Source organism: Varanus komodoensis, unplaced genomic scaffold, assembly GCF_004798865.1.
Source record: "Varanus komodoensis strain SLA01 unplaced genomic scaffold, ASM479886v1 scaffold38, whole genome shotgun sequence".
Classification (NCBI taxonomy): Eukaryota; Metazoa; Chordata; class Lepidosauria; order Squamata; family Varanidae; genus Varanus; species Varanus komodoensis.
In genome coordinates this window covers 8,277,044-8,297,702 of record NW_025335909.1, presented here as the reverse complement: position 1 = coordinate 8,297,702, position 20,659 = coordinate 8,277,044, and the positions used below count along the sequence as shown (strand labels likewise).

General features: G+C 58.0%; 1 protein-coding gene across 10 annotated transcripts in view; it reads left to right on the top strand.

Moving 5' to 3' along the window:
• The window catches only part of HECTD4 (HECT domain E3 ubiquitin protein ligase 4), a 74,789-nt gene that overhangs the window by 50,454 nt on the left and 3,676 nt on the right, over positions 1-20,659 (top strand). For 4 of the 10 annotated variants that reach the window (XM_044440648.1, XM_044440650.1, XM_044440647.1 and 1 more), the window contains 31 exons: positions 598-713; positions 1,254-1,357; positions 1,556-1,738; positions 1,857-2,005; positions 3,123-3,202; positions 3,314-3,477; positions 4,216-4,453; positions 5,249-5,385; positions 6,270-6,396; positions 6,984-7,121; positions 7,621-7,757; positions 7,871-8,031; positions 8,753-8,934; positions 9,246-9,451; positions 10,245-10,375; positions 10,548-10,753; positions 11,144-11,323; positions 11,840-13,143; positions 13,960-14,167; positions 14,718-14,941; positions 15,637-15,788; positions 16,333-16,439; positions 16,770-16,893; positions 17,101-17,291; positions 17,465-17,611; positions 17,899-18,018; positions 18,158-18,313; positions 18,918-19,021; positions 19,287-19,508; positions 19,842-20,008; positions 20,198-20,393. In XM_044440648.1, coding sequence (XP_044296583.1) covers positions 598-713; positions 1,254-1,357; positions 1,556-1,738; positions 1,857-2,005; positions 3,123-3,202; positions 3,314-3,477; positions 4,216-4,453; positions 5,249-5,385; positions 6,270-6,396; positions 6,984-7,121; positions 7,621-7,757; positions 7,871-8,031; positions 8,753-8,934; positions 9,246-9,451; positions 10,245-10,375; positions 10,548-10,753; positions 11,144-11,323; positions 11,840-13,143; positions 13,960-14,167; positions 14,718-14,941; positions 15,637-15,788; positions 16,333-16,439; positions 16,770-16,893; positions 17,101-17,291; positions 17,465-17,611; positions 17,899-18,018; positions 18,158-18,313; positions 18,918-19,021; positions 19,287-19,508; positions 19,842-20,008; positions 20,198-20,393 — 6,061 coding nt within the window. The remainder of the gene's footprint in view (positions 1-597; positions 714-1,253; positions 1,358-1,555; positions 1,739-1,856; positions 2,006-3,122; positions 3,203-3,313; positions 3,478-4,215; positions 4,454-5,248; positions 5,386-6,269; positions 6,397-6,983; positions 7,122-7,620; positions 7,758-7,870; positions 8,032-8,752; positions 8,935-9,245; positions 9,452-10,244; positions 10,376-10,547; positions 10,754-11,143; positions 11,324-11,839; positions 13,144-13,959; positions 14,168-14,717; positions 14,942-15,636; positions 15,789-16,332; positions 16,440-16,769; positions 16,894-17,100; positions 17,292-17,464; positions 17,612-17,898; positions 18,019-18,157; positions 18,314-18,917; positions 19,022-19,286; positions 19,509-19,841; positions 20,009-20,197; positions 20,394-20,659) is intronic. The other 6 variants (XM_044440654.1, XM_044440653.1, XM_044440651.1 and 3 more) reach the window with 4 other exon arrangements.

The following is a 20,659-nucleotide window of genomic DNA, read 5'->3' as shown; positions in this document are numbered from 1 at the left end:
GTTTGCCGTAGGAGGCTCCCGTCCAGCAGGGGAAACATCCCAAGTGTAGCTTTTAGCAGGCACTGCAGTCTGACCAAGCCACGGACCCTCCAAGCCCAAGCGTGGCCATACAGTGGCAGCCCCAGGGAGCTGGCACCCGAAGGTGCCTGATTTGTGTGTGTTCCAGTGAAAACAGGTGGGCGGCTGGCAGGGAGGGTTGGGCAGGATTTGCACCCCGAGGACTGTGCAGCCGTAATGCTCAGGCCTGGTGAAGAGGCCCAGCTTAGCTCCCCAGACTAAGCCCTGACCCAAGGAGCTGGCTCGTCCCTGCCTTCACGAGGGTCTTCGACCGTGCGGCTGAGCAGAGCAGCCACACACCTGGCTGCAGCCGTCAGTTTTAAGGGCTCGGCTCCAGGCGTGGACTCTGCCTAGCTGTCCTACTGGGCACACTTTTAAGGAAGCCTTCAAGAGACTTGAGAGGATCGAACAGTAGCTGAAATTGCAGGCAGAAACGTCCTTTTCTGAACGTGCTGCCGTCTGTGTGACGCCACGTACCTTCCCGAAAGGTTTTCAAGATGCTGTTGACCCTCTGTCTTCTCTTTCCTGCCCCCACCCCAGAGCATGCCTGGTGATGGCCCAGTTATTAGAGGACAGTTCCTTCTGTGAGGAATTCATCGAGCAGTGTCCAGCTGCTGTAGAAGTCCTTAACCTCGTGGCCCAGGAGTGCAGCCCCGGTAGGAACGCAGTACTATTTCGCAGAAGGTCGGTCAGCCCTTTAAGACTAGGGGAACAGCGAGGGGCCTGGGCATAACGCTGTGCTGATCCCTGCGGTTTGGATCCAGTGGCCGGCCGGCCGGCCAGGTGTGACCCACCTGGAGTACAGCGGTTGGGCAGGAGGCTAAGATCCCACCCCAGGGTTGCAGCTCCTCCCTCACTGGCCAGAGGCCTCTGGGTTGGAAAACCCGCGTGGCCTGGCCTGTGGGAAATGGGTGCTGGAGTCTCCTGCTCCTCCTCACAGCCTGCTGTGGCTTAAAGGGTTCAGAGGCGTGAGGGCCAGCAGGCCGCCCTCTGGAAGGCAGGCCAGGCCCACAGAGCTGAGGCAGCGTGTGCTGACGTGACTTGGCTGGTCAGCCGGTAGCTTGATTGTTTTTTAGCAGCGGCCAGCACAGCAGGGGCGCTGCTGCTGGTGGAAACAGAGGTGTGAAGGGCGCACATTCAGCGAGGGTAGAGAGCCGGCCGGGGTGTAACCGCTCGCCTTGTCGGTGGCCTTCTAGGGGAGCGGCTCCTGGTGGTAGAAGTGCAGTGCGAAAGGCTGAGGATGCTGTACCGCGACAGTGCCCGGCCGCCGCCGCCGCCACCGCAGGCAGACCGAAGGCAGGTAAACAGAGAATGCCGCGCCCTCGCCGCCTCCCCGAGCTGCCCTTCCGCCCAAGGAGGGCTGCCGCCCAGCCAGAGTGGCACAAGGGGGCCTGAGCTGCCTCCTGTCGGGATCCGCTTCTGCCGCGAGCGCAGCTGGCGGGGTTTTGCAGGCACCGACTCCAGTGCACGGGCCGCAGGTTTGCGTAACTAAAAGCAGACCCATCTCTTCTTGGTGCAGCCCAAGGAAATCACCTGGAGCCCCTCGAGGGTCTTCCCCCCCGTGCGAGCCTGCATGTTCTCCTCCCACCTGACTGCCGTGACCTTCCTTGCGGACCCCAGTGCGGGTGGAGGGCTGCCCCGTGGCACCTTCGTTTACGCCACGTTGCCAGTCCCGGTGCAGGTGAGCGCTCCGGGTGGGTCTTGCCTCATGCTCAGACGCACGCAAACGCGATTCCAGAAGGAGCCGGAGAGCGTTTTTCCTCAGCTAACGTGTGGGGGGGGGCTGCTCGTGTCCCCAGGCACCCTCCTTCTACTGGGAGATTGAGATCGTGTCCTACGGAGATACAGATGACGACACGGGCCCCATTGTCTCGTTTGGCTTCGCCACAGAGGCGGAGAAGCGCGATGGAGCATGGACCAACCCCGTGGGCACCTGCCTCTTCCACAAGTACGTTGTAAAAGTCTTTGCTCGGCGATGGGACTCTGACGGCCTCGCTGCTGGGCGCCAGCTTGTGCGGGCCGCCTCTCTTGCAGCTCCCAGGCAGTCTGTGAAAAGGGCCCTGGCTCTTACCAGCAGCACTGGTAGGGTAGCAAGCTTTCAGGCTTCACAGAACTCCTCTCCATTCTTTAAGTTGCTGTCCTTCGCCGCAGAGCTGTGCCCCTGCCTTTCATGGAGGAGGAGGAAGGATAACGATCTGTCCAAAGCAGTGAATTACAAAGCAGAGGGGAGTGGTCCCTCCCCCAAAGAGCTTTCTCCCTAAAATGTGGAAGAGGCGACAATGGCAGATGGGAAGGGTCATGCTGGTAACAGGAAACATGGAAGGGTGTGCCTGTATTCAGGCGCGTGCACTCATCCAATGGTGGTGCCAAAGTCTTCATAAATAACGTGGATTTTGGAGAGGGGTTTGAAAGAAAATGGGGAGAGGCAGGAAGGAATTAATTGTAGGTGTAGAAGGCAGCGAAGGACAGGGTTGTTTGAGAGAGCCGGAGACGTGATGGAAAATGCGGCCCGAGCCCGGCTGCTCAGAAGGAGGGGCAAAGAGCCGTCCTGCCCGATGGATCCCAGCCGAGAGGCCCTCCCTTTGTCAACAGCAAAGCCCCAGGGACAGGAGAAGTCTTTTAACTTCCAGAACTTTCCTCATAGACCTGAATACATTGCCCCACACATCTTTGGCTAATAGCTTCTCCCTGCACCCTGCAGGAGAACAAGCTCCTTTCATGCTCTCTTCTGAGGTAAAGATCGTCTATCGGGCAGTGGAAGATTCTTGTTTGAAAAACGGATTCTGTGGAACTTGAAGGCTTCTCTTCTCTGTCCAGTGTTTTGCGTGCAAGGAAGGCAGTTGTTCAACCCCCCCCCCACCCCCCACGACGTTGGGTTTTTTTCACCCATTCAATATAATTGGCCTTCGCAAAGATACCAATATATCTTTTGTTCTCGGTGTGGCACGACCACAGGCTTTTGTTGTCGCATCCTTCTGGGCCTCCACTTCCGAAGTTCTAGAGAAATCTTAAGCCAGCGTCTCTCCTGCTAACGCTTTGCTCCTTTCCTCTTCACACGGTTGCAGCAACGGGCGAGCGGTCCATTACAACGGTTCCAGTTTGCTGCAGTGGAAGAGCGTGCGGCTGGATGTGACCCTCTCTCCTGGTACGTCTGCTGTGGCTGCACGCAGCCAGCAAAACGTCGGGTGGCAGCCACCTTTGGAGGGGCAGAAAAATACCGATTCTCTCTCGCCACTTTGCCTTTCCTTTCCTCCAGGTGACATTGCAGGCATCGGCTGGGAAAGGGCGGAAGGCACCCCTCCCCCTCCCGGGCAGCCAGCCAAAGGCAGGGTGTATTTCACGTACTGCGGACAGCGGCTGGGGCCCTACCTGGAAGACGTGTCCGGGGGCATGTGGCCTGTCGTGCATATCCAGAAGAAGGCAGGTTAAACAGCATCTCTCCCCAAGCCAGAGTTCCCCTGAGCTTAGCTCAGCTTCCTGTTTTTAATGCCTTGAATGAGTGAAGTATCCATTATGGAATGTACCTCTGTGCTTGCTTTCTGTCTGCTGGGTAACCTTAAGGAACCCCCACACATCAGGGGTGAGAGCTGGAACATTCCCAGGTAAACTTGGGCTCCCCAGACTCTGTTCAGCAGTTGATATTAGCTGCAGGAGTGACATATCTTGGTTCTTGGTACCATGGAGAAAATAAAGGCGTTCGCTTTCTAGCTTGCCCTTTCAGAACCTTCTTGTGTTAAACTGCCCTTTTCCTGGCTGGTGTTTTGGTTGGTTGACTCAGTGCCAGTGCATGGTTTAATTTTCTCTCTCTTTCTGTTCATTTTCTTGAAATCATCATTGTGTTGTGCTTTGGGAATCTGATGGAACTAAAAATCAAGCGAGAAGTAATTGACATAAATAGATGCATTATTCATTGCACAAAGGAGTAAGTTTCGTTTGGTGTTTGAGACATTCCTTCTTTCTAATGTTAGTATCCCTTTTGATACTAACTGCACTGTGCTGAGTGCCACTGTTACCTTTTTAATATTGTGTTGTCTGTCATGCAGCAAAAACCTCATCCTGAGAGGTGTGTATGAAGCTGTACAGAGCAGGGCCCCTTTCTCATGGAGCAGCAGCAATCCACAGGGTGACCCCTTTTGTCGTGTGCTTGTGGTCTTGCAGAACACCAAAGTCAGAGCCAATTTTGGGTCCCGACAGTTTGCCTACCCAGAAGGCCAAGCTCACCGGAACGCCGCTGACCTCTGCGTTGACCTTGCAGAAGAGATCAGCGCTAACTTTGATGTGCTGCCTTTTGCCACGGCGTCCGATAGCGATAACGACGCCGGCACCAGCACCGCCTCTGACCCCGGCACCCACGGGCCTCCCTGCAGGATCGCCGCTGTGGCCACTGCTCAGCAGCGTAAGTTTTCCTCAGATGCCTCCATCCAGGCCCTCTCTGTCTCCATTGGTAGGTCAGCCCAGCTTTTAAGAGTTGCCCAGTTAGGTCATGCAAATGATCCTTCCCCCGTCATTTGAGGGGGGTGGCCATAACGCAGTGGTGAAGCCCCTTCCATACACGCATCTGTCCCCTCTTCGGTCTGCGGCACCTGCACTTCAGGGGACTCAGGCTGGAGGAGGGAGCAGACCTCCTCCACGTGGAATCCCGGGTAGCCTGCAGCCAGCTGGGAGGGGCGGTCCTGGGACAGATGGCTGAATTAGCTGACCCCATACAGGGCAAGCTCCCCAGCTCGGCACCGCTTTTGCAGCCCCCCTTGTCCAAAGCACGTTGAGCAGGGGAATTTACATCGGAATGTTCGTTCGTTCGTTCGTTTGTTTGTTGCACCCCTGGCTTGCTTTTCATCACTAGCAAAACACAATAAAAGTACCGCGCACATCAGGCCCTGAAAATCAACCACAACCAAATAGGAGAGAACAGTAACACCAACAGCTTGTGCAGTGCCATAAAACGAAATCAGCCAAGTGTCCGAGCGAGCCAGAAGGGGCTCAGCTGCTGCCAAAAGCCCGTGCGGTGTGGCAGCAACCATCTATGGGGGCCGGAAGGCGTTCTGAAGCTGGCGCGCCTGAACTGAGGGTGCCGCCTCTCGCGTCGTCATGTGGAAGGCCAGGCCAAGGAAGTCATCGCGGCCAGTCGCATTGATGGCACGTTCCTCCCCTCATGCTTTTCTTTGCGTGTTTGTGTTTTGCTTGGCTGCAGAATACGACAGTGACACCTCTTGCCATTATAAGATGGAACTCAGCTACGAGAACTTCATCACGTCAGGCCCAGAGCCACACCCCCCTCCCATCGCAGATGACGAAAGCGACGACGACGACGACGACGACATCCCGCGGGTGAGCCCCACGAGGCGGCCGTTGGCTGGAGTAGCTGCACGCGTGCGCGTGGCCACTGGGGTGCCTCCATGCGAACATGCCGGCATTTGTGATCGAGGCTGAGCGTTCATCTTGATCCTTCCACACATCTTGTGCCCCCTTTCTTATAAACTGCTCTTTCACAGAAGTTCCAAATTTCACTTAACTTCTTGTGATTGGATGCAGTACCAGTAAATGCGGGAGTTTTTCCCAAATCTTGCCGAAGCCTGGAATAGTTTGCTTTGGAGAAAAGGGTTGTCAGAGCCCCGTCTCCATCTGGTGTTCCATCCTCCACAGCTCTCATGCGAGTATCGGTTGCCGGGGGTCTCAGCACCTGGATTCCCTCAGCAGTTTGGTTGCCATCAGCACGGCCTTGCTTCTTCCCTCTCCCTTTCTAGCAATCTCGCAGCTGGCTCCCAATCCCAGAAACTCCGTACTTCTCCTGTAGGGGAGGAGCACTTTCCTGGATAAATTGTCCTCCCTCCCCTGCATCAAACAAGCACCCAGAGGTCCTTCTTCCGCAGACCTGTGGAGCTCCTCCCTTGGAACGCTCCTCCATCTTTTCAGGGTGCCCACAGTGCACGCACGGGAGCGTCATTCCCCACTTTGCAGCTTGCACAACCCGTGGAGTGAAGGATCGGTCTTTTCTTGGAATCCTAATTTACAGAGCATGGACAACCTGGGCGTGGGTTGCCCAGAGGTGGGGCGTGTCGATCAGAGTTGAATCGCATGTGTCACGTCGGGGAGGCATCTGCCTTCAGCTCCTCCAGTTAAAGCCTTCCACTTCTCGCGGTGCACCTGACCAAGCTGGCCGGACCATGGGTCCTCCTAAATCTGACGTGGCCATCTTTGCCTTCCCTTCCTAGGAGGATCACTACGCCTTGCTAGTCAAAGCCTGGGAGACCAAAGTTTTCCCTACAATTAGAAGACGATTCCGCAACGAAGCAGAGAGGAAGTCTGGGCTGGACCAAATTAAAGGAGCTTTACAACTGGGTATGGAGATAGTAGTGTTGTTATTAATACGTAGACTGACGCCCTTGCTCTTCCATGTGTATGTGCCCTTGACATGGTTTCTACATAACAGCACCTATGGTTTAATTAACCATGGATTGTTCAATTGTAGGTTTAATGAACAACCTGTGAAGAGAATCCATGGCTTGTTTGTTGGGTTGTGAACTGCTGGTTGCTTAAACCATGGGGCTTAGTATTGTGCAAACCCCAAATCGTAGGTTGTCTATGGGTTGTTTTGCCAGGCTACACAGCAACAGGCAAGAGCAGTCAAAACCCAGCCTCTTTACATGTGAGTACCGCAGTACTGCAAAGGCAGTTGGGATTCAGGGATGCAGCAAAGGAGGAGGTGAGAAGTCAACCTAGGGACAGAGAAAACACACCATGGTTTGTTAGATCATCTGCCAGACAAACCCTGGGTAGGGCAAGGAACTATGAGCCATGGGACATTTTTCCTGTCTACTAGAAATGTTGGCCTGTAGCAACCAATTAGCCATTTCCAGATGTCTTGTTCCTGGTTATTCAAGCAGGAGGAATGCCGACCCTGAGCTGGCTGCTCATCTTTGTTTCAGGAATGGTTGATATAGCTCGGCAAACAGTGGAGTTCCTCTATGAAGAGAACGGGGGCATTCCCCGAGACCTGTACCTTCCCACGATTGAGGACATCAAAGATGAAGCCAATAAGTTCACCATCGATAAAGTTCGAAAAGGTACACCTCTGGCCGTGGTTTCGGAATGTGGGCCTGGGGGACGGTCTTTGGCCTTCGCTCCTCCGATTAGATGAAGGATGAGGCCCTGACTCCATGCAGGGTGACTCGAAATGGAGCAGACTGGCTGCTTCTGAGAAGCAGGCAAGGCTGTGTGTGTTCTGCAACGGCACATTCATACACAAAAGCCCCCACTCTGAGGTTGCCACACGTGGACGTGTATAAAGAAGAACCAGCAGCAGAGCTACCAGGCTTTCGCCGCTGCCTCCCCTGAGCGCGAAGTCCCTGCCCCTGCCTCCTACCGCTCTCCTCCCCTCGTATCGCACTGCAGCCCTGCAAGCACAACGTGGCAAGCACACCCTCCAGCAGCGAGCCGTGGGTTGTGGGGGGGGGGGCGTGGGCGCCGGCTGCTCCGTCACGGGACGGTTTGTCTAAACCGGGCTTAACGACACTCCCTCGGCTGCCTCAGTCTGAGAGCCTGGTGCCCTTCTCGTCGCTCCAGGTCTCGCTGTCGTCACCCGCTGCCCAGACAGTAACAACGTGGCCAGCAACGCCGTGGGAACAGCACTGCCGAAGTTCGCTATCCGGGGGATGCTGAAGACGTTTGGGCTCCACGGAGTCGTTCTAGATGTGGATTCGGCAAGTTGAAGCTCCCTTTAAATCTGGAGGGAAGGCTTGTGGCGTTTTGGGCCCGCTCTGCCGCGAGGCCTCGAACATCATCAGATGATAATCGGCGGGGCTTGTCATTTCAGGTGAACGAACTTGTCCAAGTTGAGACATACCTCAGGAGCGAAGGTGTGCTGGTAAGATACTGGTACCCCATTGACATGCTCGAACGACCACCCGCTGGCTACAGGAGGACCGCGACAAATGGGCTAGTTTCCCTGGACAATTCAAACATCCAGGTCCACAGGTAAATGGAGATTCAGTCGAGGAACCGTCCAGGTGTCCGCTGGGAGAAGGCTGCTCTCTCCTCCTCCGATCGCTGTGATCTGGCCCATTCGTCAGCAGTGGTTTCTCCCTCCCTGCTTCAAAGAAAAAAAGGGACAGCAGTTTGCGCAGGGTGACCTTGTTGAATGAATAAATGTGTACTTTGCAGCGCCAAATGTGTATTTTTGCAAGGCGCCAGATGCTGGAACGGAGCCCTTGCGATGCAGCGTGCATAGAGCATGTTCAGAGGGAGGGAGGAGGGCCCCCGTATCTTGAAAGGGAGGCTTCCTTCGCTGACCTGATCCTGGCAGTCGGCCATAACCAGGCAGTGTGTCTGGTTATTTCAAAAACTCATCCTCCAAAGGCATCCCTTGGTGGCATTAAATGTTTCTACCTTTCCAGGTTGATATGCATGTCACTTGTGGAGTGGGAGATTGCATTGGGTGGTATAAAAATACACCCGATATTTTGTTATATTTTCCACGAGCTGCTGGCAGCGTAGAAGATGCCCACATGGGATGTTGCAGTCTGAACAGGGCCAGATTTCCAGTTGATGGAGCTGCTCTGCATTCATGTGTCTCGATGCTTTATGGTTTAAGATCAACAAACTTGTGCCGTTGGATCAGAGCAAGGTATTCTGTCTGCACGCCGTCCGTTGCCTGAAGTGCCTGCAATGTGTACTTTCTTTATGTCTCCTTTGGCAGAGAACTTTTGCGCTGCGAAGCTGCCCTTGCCAGGCTGTACTGCCGCGTGGCTCTGCTCAACATTTTTGCTCCCAAATCTCCTCACATGTTCACGCATCTGTTTCACATCCCTGCCGTCCGGGACATCACTCTGGAACATCTCCAGCTGCTCTCCAGTCAGCTGCTTGCACCACCGCTCCCTGGTAAGAGGGCACTTCTGGAATCACATCTCCTTGTCTGCTCTTGCTACGGGGAGGCTTGATGACCCCCATCCGTGAGTGCAAGCCATGTGGAAGAGCGCACGTGCGTGTGGGGGCCCTTTTGTGTGCATTTGTTTGTTGCACCTCTGCACCGCCAAAGCTCTGTGGTCCAGGGTTCAGAGATTAACACAGCTGTCTCCGGGATAGTTAGGCCCTAGCGGTGAGCACAATACCAGTTTGTCCGAATGTTCTGAGAGCGCAAGAGAAGGCGGGCATCCCAAGACAGTTGTGTTTTTGCCCTTGTCCCTTGGCAGATGGGACCATCAGTTCCAGTTCCATCCTGCTGGCCCAGTCCCTGCAGCACCGCATCCATTCCCAGAACTGCTCCGCCACTGACCTCTTCTACCAGGGTGGTTCCCAGACAGTCCAAGAGTGGCTTACCGTTGCCATCACTCGGAGCCTCCATCAGGGGGAGGACAGCCTGCTCGATCTGACCAAACAGATCTGTTCCTTCCTGCAGGTACGTTGAACACATCCCCATTCACATTATGTTGGTTTTGGTATAAAATGGCACCCTGAAAGCTACTTTGGCCTCTCTTTCCTGGCTAAACCATCATGGTTACTGTGCCAATTATTTGCTTTATGTAGAGCAGATCAGAGAAAGCTCTGTGGTAGACAGAGGCGCAAAGCGCTTCCAAAGCACAGGAGAGAAGCGCAGTGCCCGGTAGGAAGGCGCCTGCTTCTGGCCCCTGTCCTGAGCAGAGGCATGGGGGTGCCGCTTCCAGGCCGGGCACTTCTCACTATCTCCTTGCCTCGTTCACGGGATTTTACAGAAGGCCCAGCCAGTGACAACTTCCACTCCTGCTCTTCTTGTGATTTTCCACCTTGGCTTCCGCCTTTGTTTCCTTGTCATGGAACATCCATCAAGAGAGGGGAGGCTTGCTGCCTGAGGCCATGCGCCCTAGTGGCAGTAGGAGCCCTCCCAGTCTGGCACCGCTCGGTTCCGGAGCGCTTCCGGGGGCCCGGCGGGACTGCCTGCTCTGGCCTTTGCCTCCCCACCCGCAAGCCTCGCCCACACGCATGAGCACTGGAAAACTCGAGGTGGGAATCACCTGCTTATCATGGTTTTGTACTTATACCCCCCCCCCCATGTTTTGGGGAAGGCAAGATCCCCCCCCTTTCAGGTCCTCGTTAGTCTAATCCTTTAAATATTTCACAAAACGTGTGTGTCTGTGTTGTATCCGTTTAGAAAGGCAGGCAGGCCAGCTGCATTTTCGAACTCGGGTCTGACTCTCTTCACATTCCACTTGCAGAATGCTCCCGAGCAGTTCCCCTCGGAGGAGTTTCCCATTTCCGAGTCCAAAGTAAGCATGGACGTCAATTTCCCTGGGGCAGCCTTTGTGGTCGTGTCCTGCAAGGAAAGCCAGTCCGGATTCCGCAAAGAGTACGTGTCCCTGAGTGACGACAGAGCGAGCGTTCGGGGATATCCCCAGGCCCATTGCTCTGGGTTTGGGCTGTTCGGCTCCTAGGAAGGGAAACTTGGTACGGTGGCCAAAATGACGTATGGCCTGATCACGCCCAGCACCCACCCTGTTTCTTTCCTCCCTTTGTCCTAGCTCCTCCCTGTACAAGGCCCCCTGGGCCCGGATCCTGGTCTATGGCCTTGGCCACAAAGTAAAGAGGAACGGCCAGCTGAACCTCATTGAGGCTGTGTGCTACCCTCGGGATGCGTCCCCAGCCAACACGGGCCTGACCCCGCCCCCCACCACGAACCAGTATCCCGCGGTCATCATTTCTGCAGACAAAATCCACATCAAACTGGGTAGGTCCTAGGGACGAATCCGATCGGGCTGCAGTTCCCAGCATCTCCCAGCCTGCATGCGGAGTGGGAGTCTCCGGTAGGTGGCATCCCATGCCTGCTTGATGAAGGCTGCTTCAGGGCTGAGGCGCCAGCAGACCTTCCGCCAGCGGCTGGAGAAGCTTTCCGGCAGTGGGGAAAAGGAGGGAGAGTCTTCCCCTTTAGACCTTGTTTTGGAGAATTCCCAGAGCGTGTCCGGCTCAAGGGTTTTAAGACGGGAGAACTGGATGTGGGGAAGGATGACTCAGCCTGCGTTTCCCCCAGAGCTTTTGGTTCGCGCCCTTTCTGACGATAGCACACCACTGCCAGGCGCAAGCGGTAGCGGGGACTCCATGTCCGTGGTTCTCGTTCAAGGTGTGTCTCCCCCGCCTGGAGCGGTGCTTGTCCTGCATTCCCTACCCCTGGAATTCCCGCTGGCCCTGGCGTTCGCAGAACAGCTGCTGGCCGGGAAACTGGAGGACTGCGAGGGCAAGTCCGAAGAGCAGCTGGAGACCATCCCTGCCTCGGTGCTCCTGCAAGTGGTCGAGATTCTAGGTGAGGCGGCACAGCCAGGAGGGGGAAGCCGGCTCTGCTGGGCCACCATGCAGGGCTGCGCAGGAAGCCGCCGCGGCCGAGGCAGCCCGAGCGTCCCGAGCTGCTGCACTGCGGCATCCAGGTGGGATCGAGGTGTCAGGGGTCAGTCCTGGCAGGAAGGCCACACATCCCGTTAGGCTGGCAGAGAGGCCCGGCAGACCTCTGTCACGCAGGGGGCTTCCCAAGCTCTTTGGGCAGAGGCACGTGCCAGGCCTGGGTCTGAAGTCACCCAGGAGCTGGCTCCAGCCAGGACCCCAAGCTTTCTCTTAATGCCTGGCTGCCCCCCTCACTGAGGATGGGGCTGTTTCTGCTGCCTCGATTCAAAAGCGTATTTCTAGGACTGAGCTGTACGCTGCCTCCAGAGCTGAACACTCAAGCCAATGTTAAACGGGTACAGATTCTGCTGTCAAGTCCACCACTCTTGTCGACCATTTTTGCAAAGGCCTGACTCTGGCCGTTCTGTTGCAACATTTCTAGGGAATTTCCTGTGGACGACCAACATGGCGGCCTGCGTGAAGGAGCTGCTGTTCCACCTCCTGGCGGAACTGCTTCGCAAAATCCACGGCTTAGAGCAGAAGAAGACTCCGACAGGCCTGTCTTCCTCCATTGCCCTCCAGCTCAACCCGTGCCTGGCCATGCTGATGGCCCTCCAGTCAGAACTGCACAAGCTGTATGATGAAGAAACCCAGAACTGGGTGTCTGGGAACGCCTGTGGTGCGGCCGGGGCAGGAGGAGCCGACCAGGGGAGATTTTCCACCTATTTCCACGCGCTGATGGAGGTCTGCCTGGCTGTGGCAGAAGTGACCCTGCCGATCAACATGAGCATCACCGCCAACGTCATGTCATCAACGAGCGGCCCACACCTGAGTGATTCCTCCTCCTCCTCCTCCTCCTCCCCCGGGCAGACACCCCAGAGCCCCAGCCTCCTGTCAAAGCGGAAGAAGGTGAAGATGAAGCGGGAGAAGACGTCGGCCTCGGGGAAACGGACCTCGCCCCGAACCACTGATGCCGACGCCGCCCTGCTGAGCATCGGCGGGAGCAAGCCGGAGGACATGCTGTGGTTCCACCGGGCCCTTACCTTGCTCATCATCCTCCGCCACCTGACTAAGAAGGACCCTCAGGGCCTGGGGGTGACCAACGACGCCGTGGCAGACGCTTGCCAAGCCTTGGTCGGGGCGACTGCCCACAGCCGCCTGCTGGTGATTTCGGGCATCCCCACGCACCTTGAGGAGGGCGTCGTGCGGATCGCCATCCGCAAGGCCTGCAACGCACACGGCGGCGTCTTCAAGGACGAGATCTACATCCCGGTGCAGGAGGAGGATCCGAAGAAGGCCCGGGACAAGGCGGAAGGGGGGGAGTGTAGGACGGAACTGGACAAGGTCGTGGTCTCCAGCAGCGTGGACAGCCTGGACGTCAGCAGCTCCAGCAGCGTCACGCCGGCCATGAGCGTCAGCGCCTCCGCCTCGACCAGCCAGGCCTCCCTCTGCAGCTCGCAGGGCATCTCCCGGACCGTCAGCGACATCTCCGTGGACCAGTTCCAAAGTGCCCTGGAGATGGCCATCCCACCCAGCCTGCTGGAGCCCCACGTGGTGTCGAGCCAGGACAGCCTGGACCTTTCCCTCTGCAGCACCGGGAGTCTGGGCAGCCTGGGCAGCCTTGGGGAGCCGCTGGACAACGTGGAGGCAGCCTCCGTCTCGGACGTCGGGTCGATGTACACCGTGACGTCGCTGGACAGCCAGCCAGTCCCCTCGAGGCCCATCAAGGGCTTTGCAGTAGTGGAGGTAACAGCTCTCTGGGGCTTTGTCCGGACTGGACTGCTGGATCGTAGTTGTACGGGTGCCTTTTTCGTTAAATAGTGTTTTCAGCAACCAAAGCTGGATAGTTCCAAGTCTGCTGACGTAACACATGTCCAAAGCAGCTTGAATTCAGTGTACAGAGAACTGCACTTGCTGCTCTAGCGCACCTGCCCGGCTGCCCGAAGCAGCTGTGCGCACTGAGCAGCGCAGCACATCCCTTCCGCCGGACTGGGAACGGGAGGAAAAGAGTAATTGCAAGATTCAGATGGGACATTAGTCGGCACGGCGTGGGTCCCTTCCATGACGCTCGTCTGTTATCTGTCACATCCAGAGCCTTTCGGGTCAGTGCAAGAGCCCAGCTGACCAGCTGCGTGACTTCTTACGCACCCTTGCTCTGTGAAAGGAAACCCAGACTTGGGTAGCCAGTGAGCCAAAGCTTTTTGCTGTTTTATGCAGCAGATTTTCGTGGCATCTCATCCAGAAGGTTAGATGTGGCATTTTTCAAAGCACATGCTGCTGCTTACATTGCTGCGTAGCTTAAAATGCACCACAGTGATGAAGCAGCTTACTTTGTTTGCGTAATATTCAAGGTTCTTGCTCTTGAGGTTTCCTTTCTTTTTTCAGAATTTGAAAATGACAGGGAGGTTGGAAGAAGATCGGAGGGAAGGCTGGAAGTGCCAGATGGGTTGGGAATGGAGTGTTGCAGAAGCAAAAGAATTGATGCTCACTGATTGTCCATGAATTTCCTTACCTTCAAAGTCACACATGAATGGCTGTGTCTTTTTTTTTTTTTTAACAAAGATAAGATCCCGGGCCAAAATAGAGAAGATTCGTGCCAGCTTATTTAACAGCAGCGATCTGATTGGTTTGTCGAGCCTGGACGGGGAAGACGAACTCATGGAAATGTCCACAGAGGAGATTTTAACCGTCTCCACTGTGAACCAGAGCTTGTTCGACACCCAGGGGAGCCCGGCACTCGAAGACTATTTCAACGACAAGACCATCAAAGGTGGGCGTGCTTTCACATTCAGGATGCACCTTGCATGTGCCCCTCTGTGTGTGTGTGTGTGTGTGTGCGCGCGCGCATGCACCAGATACCAGGCTGATAGCAGTGCCGTGCCTCTGCTCAACAGGCGACCGTGAAAAACACAGGAGGTTCTGGTATCAAAAAATGCAGTCAGTGGTGAATGAATTCAGCACTGGGATGCTTCCAGACGGAGGGCTCCTGACACTCCCCGTCCAAAGAGATTGTGCAGCTATCGTGCCTTTTCCTCCTTTATGGATTTTCTGTGGTCAGAGGAATCAAAGGAGAGGAATGTGGGAAAACACAGGAGGGTTACAAATGGAAGACACCTGTCCTCCCCTTTTAAAAACTCCGCGAATGAGCCAGGGGGCTTGCCTAGTCAAAGCCTTGTCTGGAAGGACCCAGTCCGAATCTCGTGTCGCCCAGGTTAAAACAGGTGGTTCCAACTGTGGCTTGAACAAGAAGAAAACTGCTTAGAGCTGATGTGACTTTTGAGCGATCCTCTTGCCATTCTTGTCCTTTTGACTTGCCTCAGGTGACAAACTTGTGCCGGGTGCTCGCGACGTCCTCACTGAGATATTTAAAAGCTGCCTCCACTCTGAGCAAATGCTGAGCTTGACGCCGGCAAAGCCCACCAAAGTGGCCGAGATTTACCTGAGCAAAGAGCAGATCAATGCCCAGACGCCCGGGAACCTGCTGCACACCTTCTTCACCAACGTCCGCCCCCCAAAGAAGGTCCTTGAGGATCAGCTCACCCAGGTTGGCATGAAACCTTCTCTCCCAGAGCGACGGGGCTGCCCTGACGAACCAGTCGCGTGTCTGTGCTTGTTCTGTGTCCCGTGGCGTGACCCACAACCCCCGCCCCTCGAAAGTGGGGTCCCGGTGGCTGTTCGCTCTTACTAGGCATCCCATCCTTCCTCTGACATGCGGAGGGTAGTGCACACCAGCCCTGTAGGGTAGGTCAGGCTGAAGGAAACAGTGGGGCGCGTGGGCCGGCCTGCTCCGCCTCCTCGATGCAGGCCTCCACCAGCAGCGCAGCCTTCTCCCCCACCGAGGGACGCGATCCGGCCCGAGAGCGGCCCCCTCTCCCGGTGCCACAGGCAGGGCCCTCCCGGTCAGTGCAGGGGACGTGCCTCTCTTGGAGGGGGTCCACCCCCTCGCAGCCCCTGGGGCTGCTTCCAGGCGAGGGCTTGTTGGAGAAGGCCGCCGCTCGTTCGCACTCGCCTGGGGAGGGGCCACGCGGCCCCGTGACTCCCTTGCCATCCTCCTGTGTTCTCCCAGCGCTGCTTCCACCTTCTCTTCTGCCTAGACATGGAGGACGATGACGTCTGCCCCCCCGCCCGGCTTAAATCCCGTAAAGGAGGCGGGGGGGTTGCGCAGTAGAAGCCTCGTCTGGAAGCTCCCCTGGCCCCGGGTTCCAGACCCACCCATTCTTTTCTTCTGTGCTTTTTAAGATCCTGCGGAAATACGGGGCTCCCAAGCCAAAGTTTGACAAGGCCAAGTACAACAAGGCGGGCAAAGAGCAGCACCCGGTGAAGGTCGTGAGCAGCAAACGGCCCGTCACCAAGCCCCCGGCCAAGGAGAAGGCCGTGCTCAACAGTGTCAGGTGAGTGGTGCGCCTTTCGGGACGCCCCGGCCGGGCCGGGCCGGGCCGCCATGGGTGCAGCGCGCATGCTCTCGGTTCGCCACGCCAGCACTCCCCTGGGCGGCTCGCGGGACTGCCGTGAGCCAAGGCCTCAGCATGGGGTGAGGAGGCAGCCCATCGCTCCTGCTCCAGACCCCGTGGCATGCTGCGCTTCCAGTCAGAGAGGCTGGTTTTACCCTGGGTGTCTCTTGGCCAGCGGAAGGAGAGTTCTCCTGAGCACGTCCAGAGCATTTTGCGTCAGCTGAGCAATAGGCAGATTCAGCAAAGAATAAGGTTAGGGGGTCAGAAGTGGTGGCTTCAGGCAGGCTTTTCCTCTGGCCCCTGTCATTTTTACAAGAGCGGGGTGACCTCAGGAGAACTACGTGGGGACCGCAGTCGGTAGCACACAGGCCGGACACTTTGGGGCTGCAGGCAAAGTTTCGGAACACTGGACTGCCCTGCGGACAGGCTTCATGCGGACGCAGGGCAAATGTTTTCTCTGCTGTGACCCTTTCCCCTGTATTAGCAGGACGGCTTTGAGTGAGAAGAAGCCCATGGTGAAGCCCAAATCTCCAGAGAAAAGTAAGCCCGAGGACAAAGACCCTGACAAGTCTCCAGCAAAGAAACAGGAGGGTGGGTAGCTGCGTGTCCTCCTGCCCGGCCTGCGGAGAAATGTCCTTGGTGCAGAGCTCTCTGCCTCACGGGATCCGGCGAGTCTCCCGGCTCGCAGCTGCCTCCACGGCGCGCTCTGGATCGCTCTCCTTTGGCTCCTTTGCAGGCGTCGGCGTGGCTTCACGGCCCGGCTTAAGAGCTCGCGGAGGGCCCTGCGGAGAGCTCGGTTAGGCGGAAGGGAGGCTGGGTTTGCCAGGGGAAGAAACGCGGAGCAGGCTGCCTGCATTCTCGGAGTGGGAGGGAAAGTGCTCCTGTGACTCACTGGATACTTGGGGGGATAAATCGTTTCAGTTCCGGAGGAGAAGTACCTGACGCTGGACGGATTTCACCGATTCGTCATCGATCGGGCAAAGCAGGATATCCGTAGTGTGTGGCGGGCCATTCTGTCCTGTGGTTACGACCTTCACTTTGAAAGGTAAGAAATGACCCTCCCCGCCCGTGTGCACGCATCTCCCCCCCCCTCCCCCTCCTGCAGCAGGGGAGATGAGTGGCACGTGGTGAGCAGCTGCCCGGCCACGGGGCCGGTCTTGTGAGGCTCCCGTCGAGAGCCTTGGCGCCAGCGTGGCTGGCTGAGGTACGTGCCTGTGCCGCTCTCCCAGCCGCGCCTTCTGCTGCTCCCCAGATGTGCCTGCATCGACGCCCGGCACGCTCAGAAGGCCTCCCGGAAGTGGTCCTTGGAGATGGATGTCGCCCTGGTCCAGTACATTGACCGCCTGTGCCGCCACCTGGCCATCACCCCGGCTCGGCTGCACCCGCACGAAGTGTACCTGGACCCCGCCGACACGGCCGACCCGCGCGTCTCCTGCCTGCTGCGTATGTCTGCTGCTGCGCACTGTGGGGGGCTGGGGGTGCTCCTCCCGGGTGCGGGACGCGAGGCGGCCTTTGGGAGCGCCTGAGTCGAGGAGGGGCGCTGGGTGCCCGGACGGGCCGTTGCCTGCTCTGCCACGCCCCACTTCCTGCCTCCCGACAGCTGCGTTCACTTGCAGACGTGCCCATCGAAAGCCTTCGCCTGCGCTTCGCGCTGCTGCAGTCCCTCAACACCACCCTGGAGACGTTCTTCCTGCCCCTGGTGGAGCTCCGGCAGACCGAGATGTACAGCAACAGCATCGCGGCACTGCTGCAGGAGGCCAAGGGTGAGGGCTCGGCGCGAGCCGTGCGGCCGGGCGAAGTGGGATCGGATGCCGAATCCCTTCGGCGTCCCCACCGGGAGAGGCACGGCGTGGTTGGCCTCCCAAGGGGCGGACCCCTTTCTGCAGGCGGCCATGGCATCTAGGCAGTCGAGCACAGGTTGAACCTGCCCCGGAAGCGGTGCCTGTCCTGGGGCTGGCCTCTGGATTGCCCTTCTCCTGCGTGGTCTGAGCCGGGGCACGGTCTCAAGGACGGGGCGTTCTGACACCGCATGTTGCCTCTCTGTACTTAGGCTTCATCTTCTACGACACAAAAGTGACTGTCATGAACAGAGTGCTCAATGCCACTGTGCAAAGAACAGCTGATCACGCCGCCCCCGAGATCACCCTGGACCCCCTGGAAATAGTTGGAGGTGCCTGCTGTGCCTGCGGAAAATTGCTGGGGCTGACGGGGCGGCCTGGATGGAGAGGCGGTTCCTGAATGGATGGGACTGGGCTCCTGCCGGCTGAGCCTCACGGTTCCTTCTCTTCCCTCTCCCTGCTCCCAAACAGGGGAGATCCGTTCTGCAGAAAACTCCTACTTCTGCCAGGCCGCCCGGCAGCTGGCGTGCGTCCCGTCCTCACAGCTCTGTGTGAAGCTGGCCAGTGGAGGGGACCCCACGTACGCCTTCAACATTCGCTTTACCGGCGAGGAGGTCCATGGCACAAGTAAGCGCCCTGACTTCCCATCCCTTGCTACCAGAGGCGCCATCCACAGCAGCCGTGCGGCAAAGCCACAGGAGAGCAGTGCTTGGAAGAGCGGACCGGAAACGCGCTGTGCAAAATTCGGCTGTGGAGGCGCCCGGGCACGCTCCCCACCCCCACCCCCACCCTCACGAGCCGTCGCTCCTTTCCCGTTTACTTGCGCACTTAGCGAGGGCATTGCCTGGTCAATTTGAATAAATTTGCTCTTGTGAAGGATCTTGGGCACACAGTGCTTAACTGCCTGCCGTATCTTAAAATAAAATTGCACTCTGCAGACACTTCTGGGAGTGTGATTCTAGTTCAGAACCAAGCGCATGCCCCTTGCTTGTGCAAATTTGGTAGCGGGTTGGCCGGGGCCACGAGCAGAGCCTGGCCCACCCCCGGTTTAACAGGTCGCTCCAGCAGCACAGCCTGAACTAAACTGAGTTGGCCGCTGAGGCCGCCCGTCCGGAGGGCTACGAACTCCAAGCCCCGCTGAGCCCAAGTCCTCTGCGCAAGCTGAAGAGTTCCTTGTGGCGTGGCTCGCCTTTCCGCTCCGGACGGGTGACCCCGTCCCTGTCTCTTGCAGGTGGCTCTTTCCGCCACTTCCTGTGGCAGGTCTGCAAGGAGCTCCAGAGTTCGCTGCTGTCCCTCCTCTTGCTGTGTCCCAGCTCGGCGGTCAATAAGAACAAGGTATGCTGCGCGGACACGGCCGGCAAGAGCGCAGCCTCGCCCTTGTGAAGCCGCCCTGGAGGAGCACTCTCGCCCCTGCCCAGGAAGGGAGGCCGGACTCCCGCTGGCCTGCTGTGGAGTCAGTACGGCTCTTTCCCGGAGAGCCTAGAGCAGCGTTTCGCGGAAAGCGGGGGAGCAGATATAGCCAGAAAAGGGCACCTGCGCCTGGAGAGACGCTGCTTCCCAGGCTAATGCTGTTTGTCCCCCCCCCCCACCCCCGTTGCAGGGCAAGTACATTCTGACGCCCAGCCCCATCAGCTACGGGGAGGAGCAGCTGTTCCACTTCTTTGGGCAGCTGCTGGGGATTGCCATTCGGGCAGACGTGCCCCTGCCCCTGGACCTCCTGCCCTCCTTTTGGAAGACCCTGGTAGGAGAACCGCTGGATCCCGACGGTGACCTCCAGGAGGCCGACATACTGACCTACAACTATGTCAAAAAATTTGAGAACGTGAGTCTGTCATGACATCATCTCCCCTTCCCCAGCCTCCGTGGCAGTTGATTCTTTCTTCTGTGTTCGTGTCAGAAGCATCACGACTAAAATGAGGCATAGTATAAAACGCATTTAGGCTAGAGCTTATTATAAGCAGCAGCCCGTGTGAGTCTGTGTAACGCAGATGGGCCCCTCCGTCCGGGTCAGCCAGGAGCCCGTTGATGCTGGCGCTGCAGGGGTGCGTTGCGGTCAGGCGAGGCGCAGCACGGAGGCCTTTGCCCGCAGCTCTCCCTGGCCTGGAAGGGGGCAGCCAAGCCAGACCCAGCCACCGTCCCCTCTGCTGCCGCCTAGGTCACCGACGAGACGGAGCTGGAGGCCCTGTGTGCTGAAATGGCGTCGCAGCATCTCGCCATGGAAAGCCCCGACTGCCCCAGCAAGCCCAGCTGCAAGTTCACCTACCTGGCAATGACGGGAGAGGAGGTGGAGCTGTGTGCCCGGGGCAGGCACATCCCGGTCGTGTGAGTGGCGGGGCCGGGGGCGGCAGGCGAAGAGCGGGGGGCGCCCTCCCGAGCGCGCGGGCCAGGCAAGCAGGGAGCGGCTCCCTGGGGGTGCTTGCCGGGGCTGCAGGATGGGAGAGGAGCCGGGGGTCCGAGGGCAGGGGCAGGAGTCTTCCCCCAGACATCGGGGTGCCTCATCCCCTCCCCCAGGTGGGAGAACAAGGACGTCTACGCCGCGGCCATCCGAGGCCTGAGGCTCCGCGAGCTGCAGACGCCCGAGAGCGTGATGGCCGTGAGGGCCGGCCTGGGCTCCATTATCCCGCTGCAGCTCCTGACCATGCTGACCCCGCTGGAGATGGAGCTGCGGACGTGTGGGCTCCCCTACATCAACCTGGAGTTCCTCAAGGTAGGGCGGGCCGGGGCGGGGCGGGGGGGCTGAAACCGGCAGCTGCTGCAGAGCGAGCAGCCCCCCGAACACGCCCCTTCCCGCACGTCAGGGCACAGGCAGCTCGCTCTGCCCCACCCCACAGACTGCGCCAAGCGGTGCCCGGAGGCTGCGGCGGGACGGCCTTGGGTGACACCGGCGCCTGCCAGAACGTCGCTCGCAGTGGTGGGGGGACAGCGGACGTCACCCCAGGAGTTTGCTGAGAAAGAAAGCTCCGTGGCGCCTCA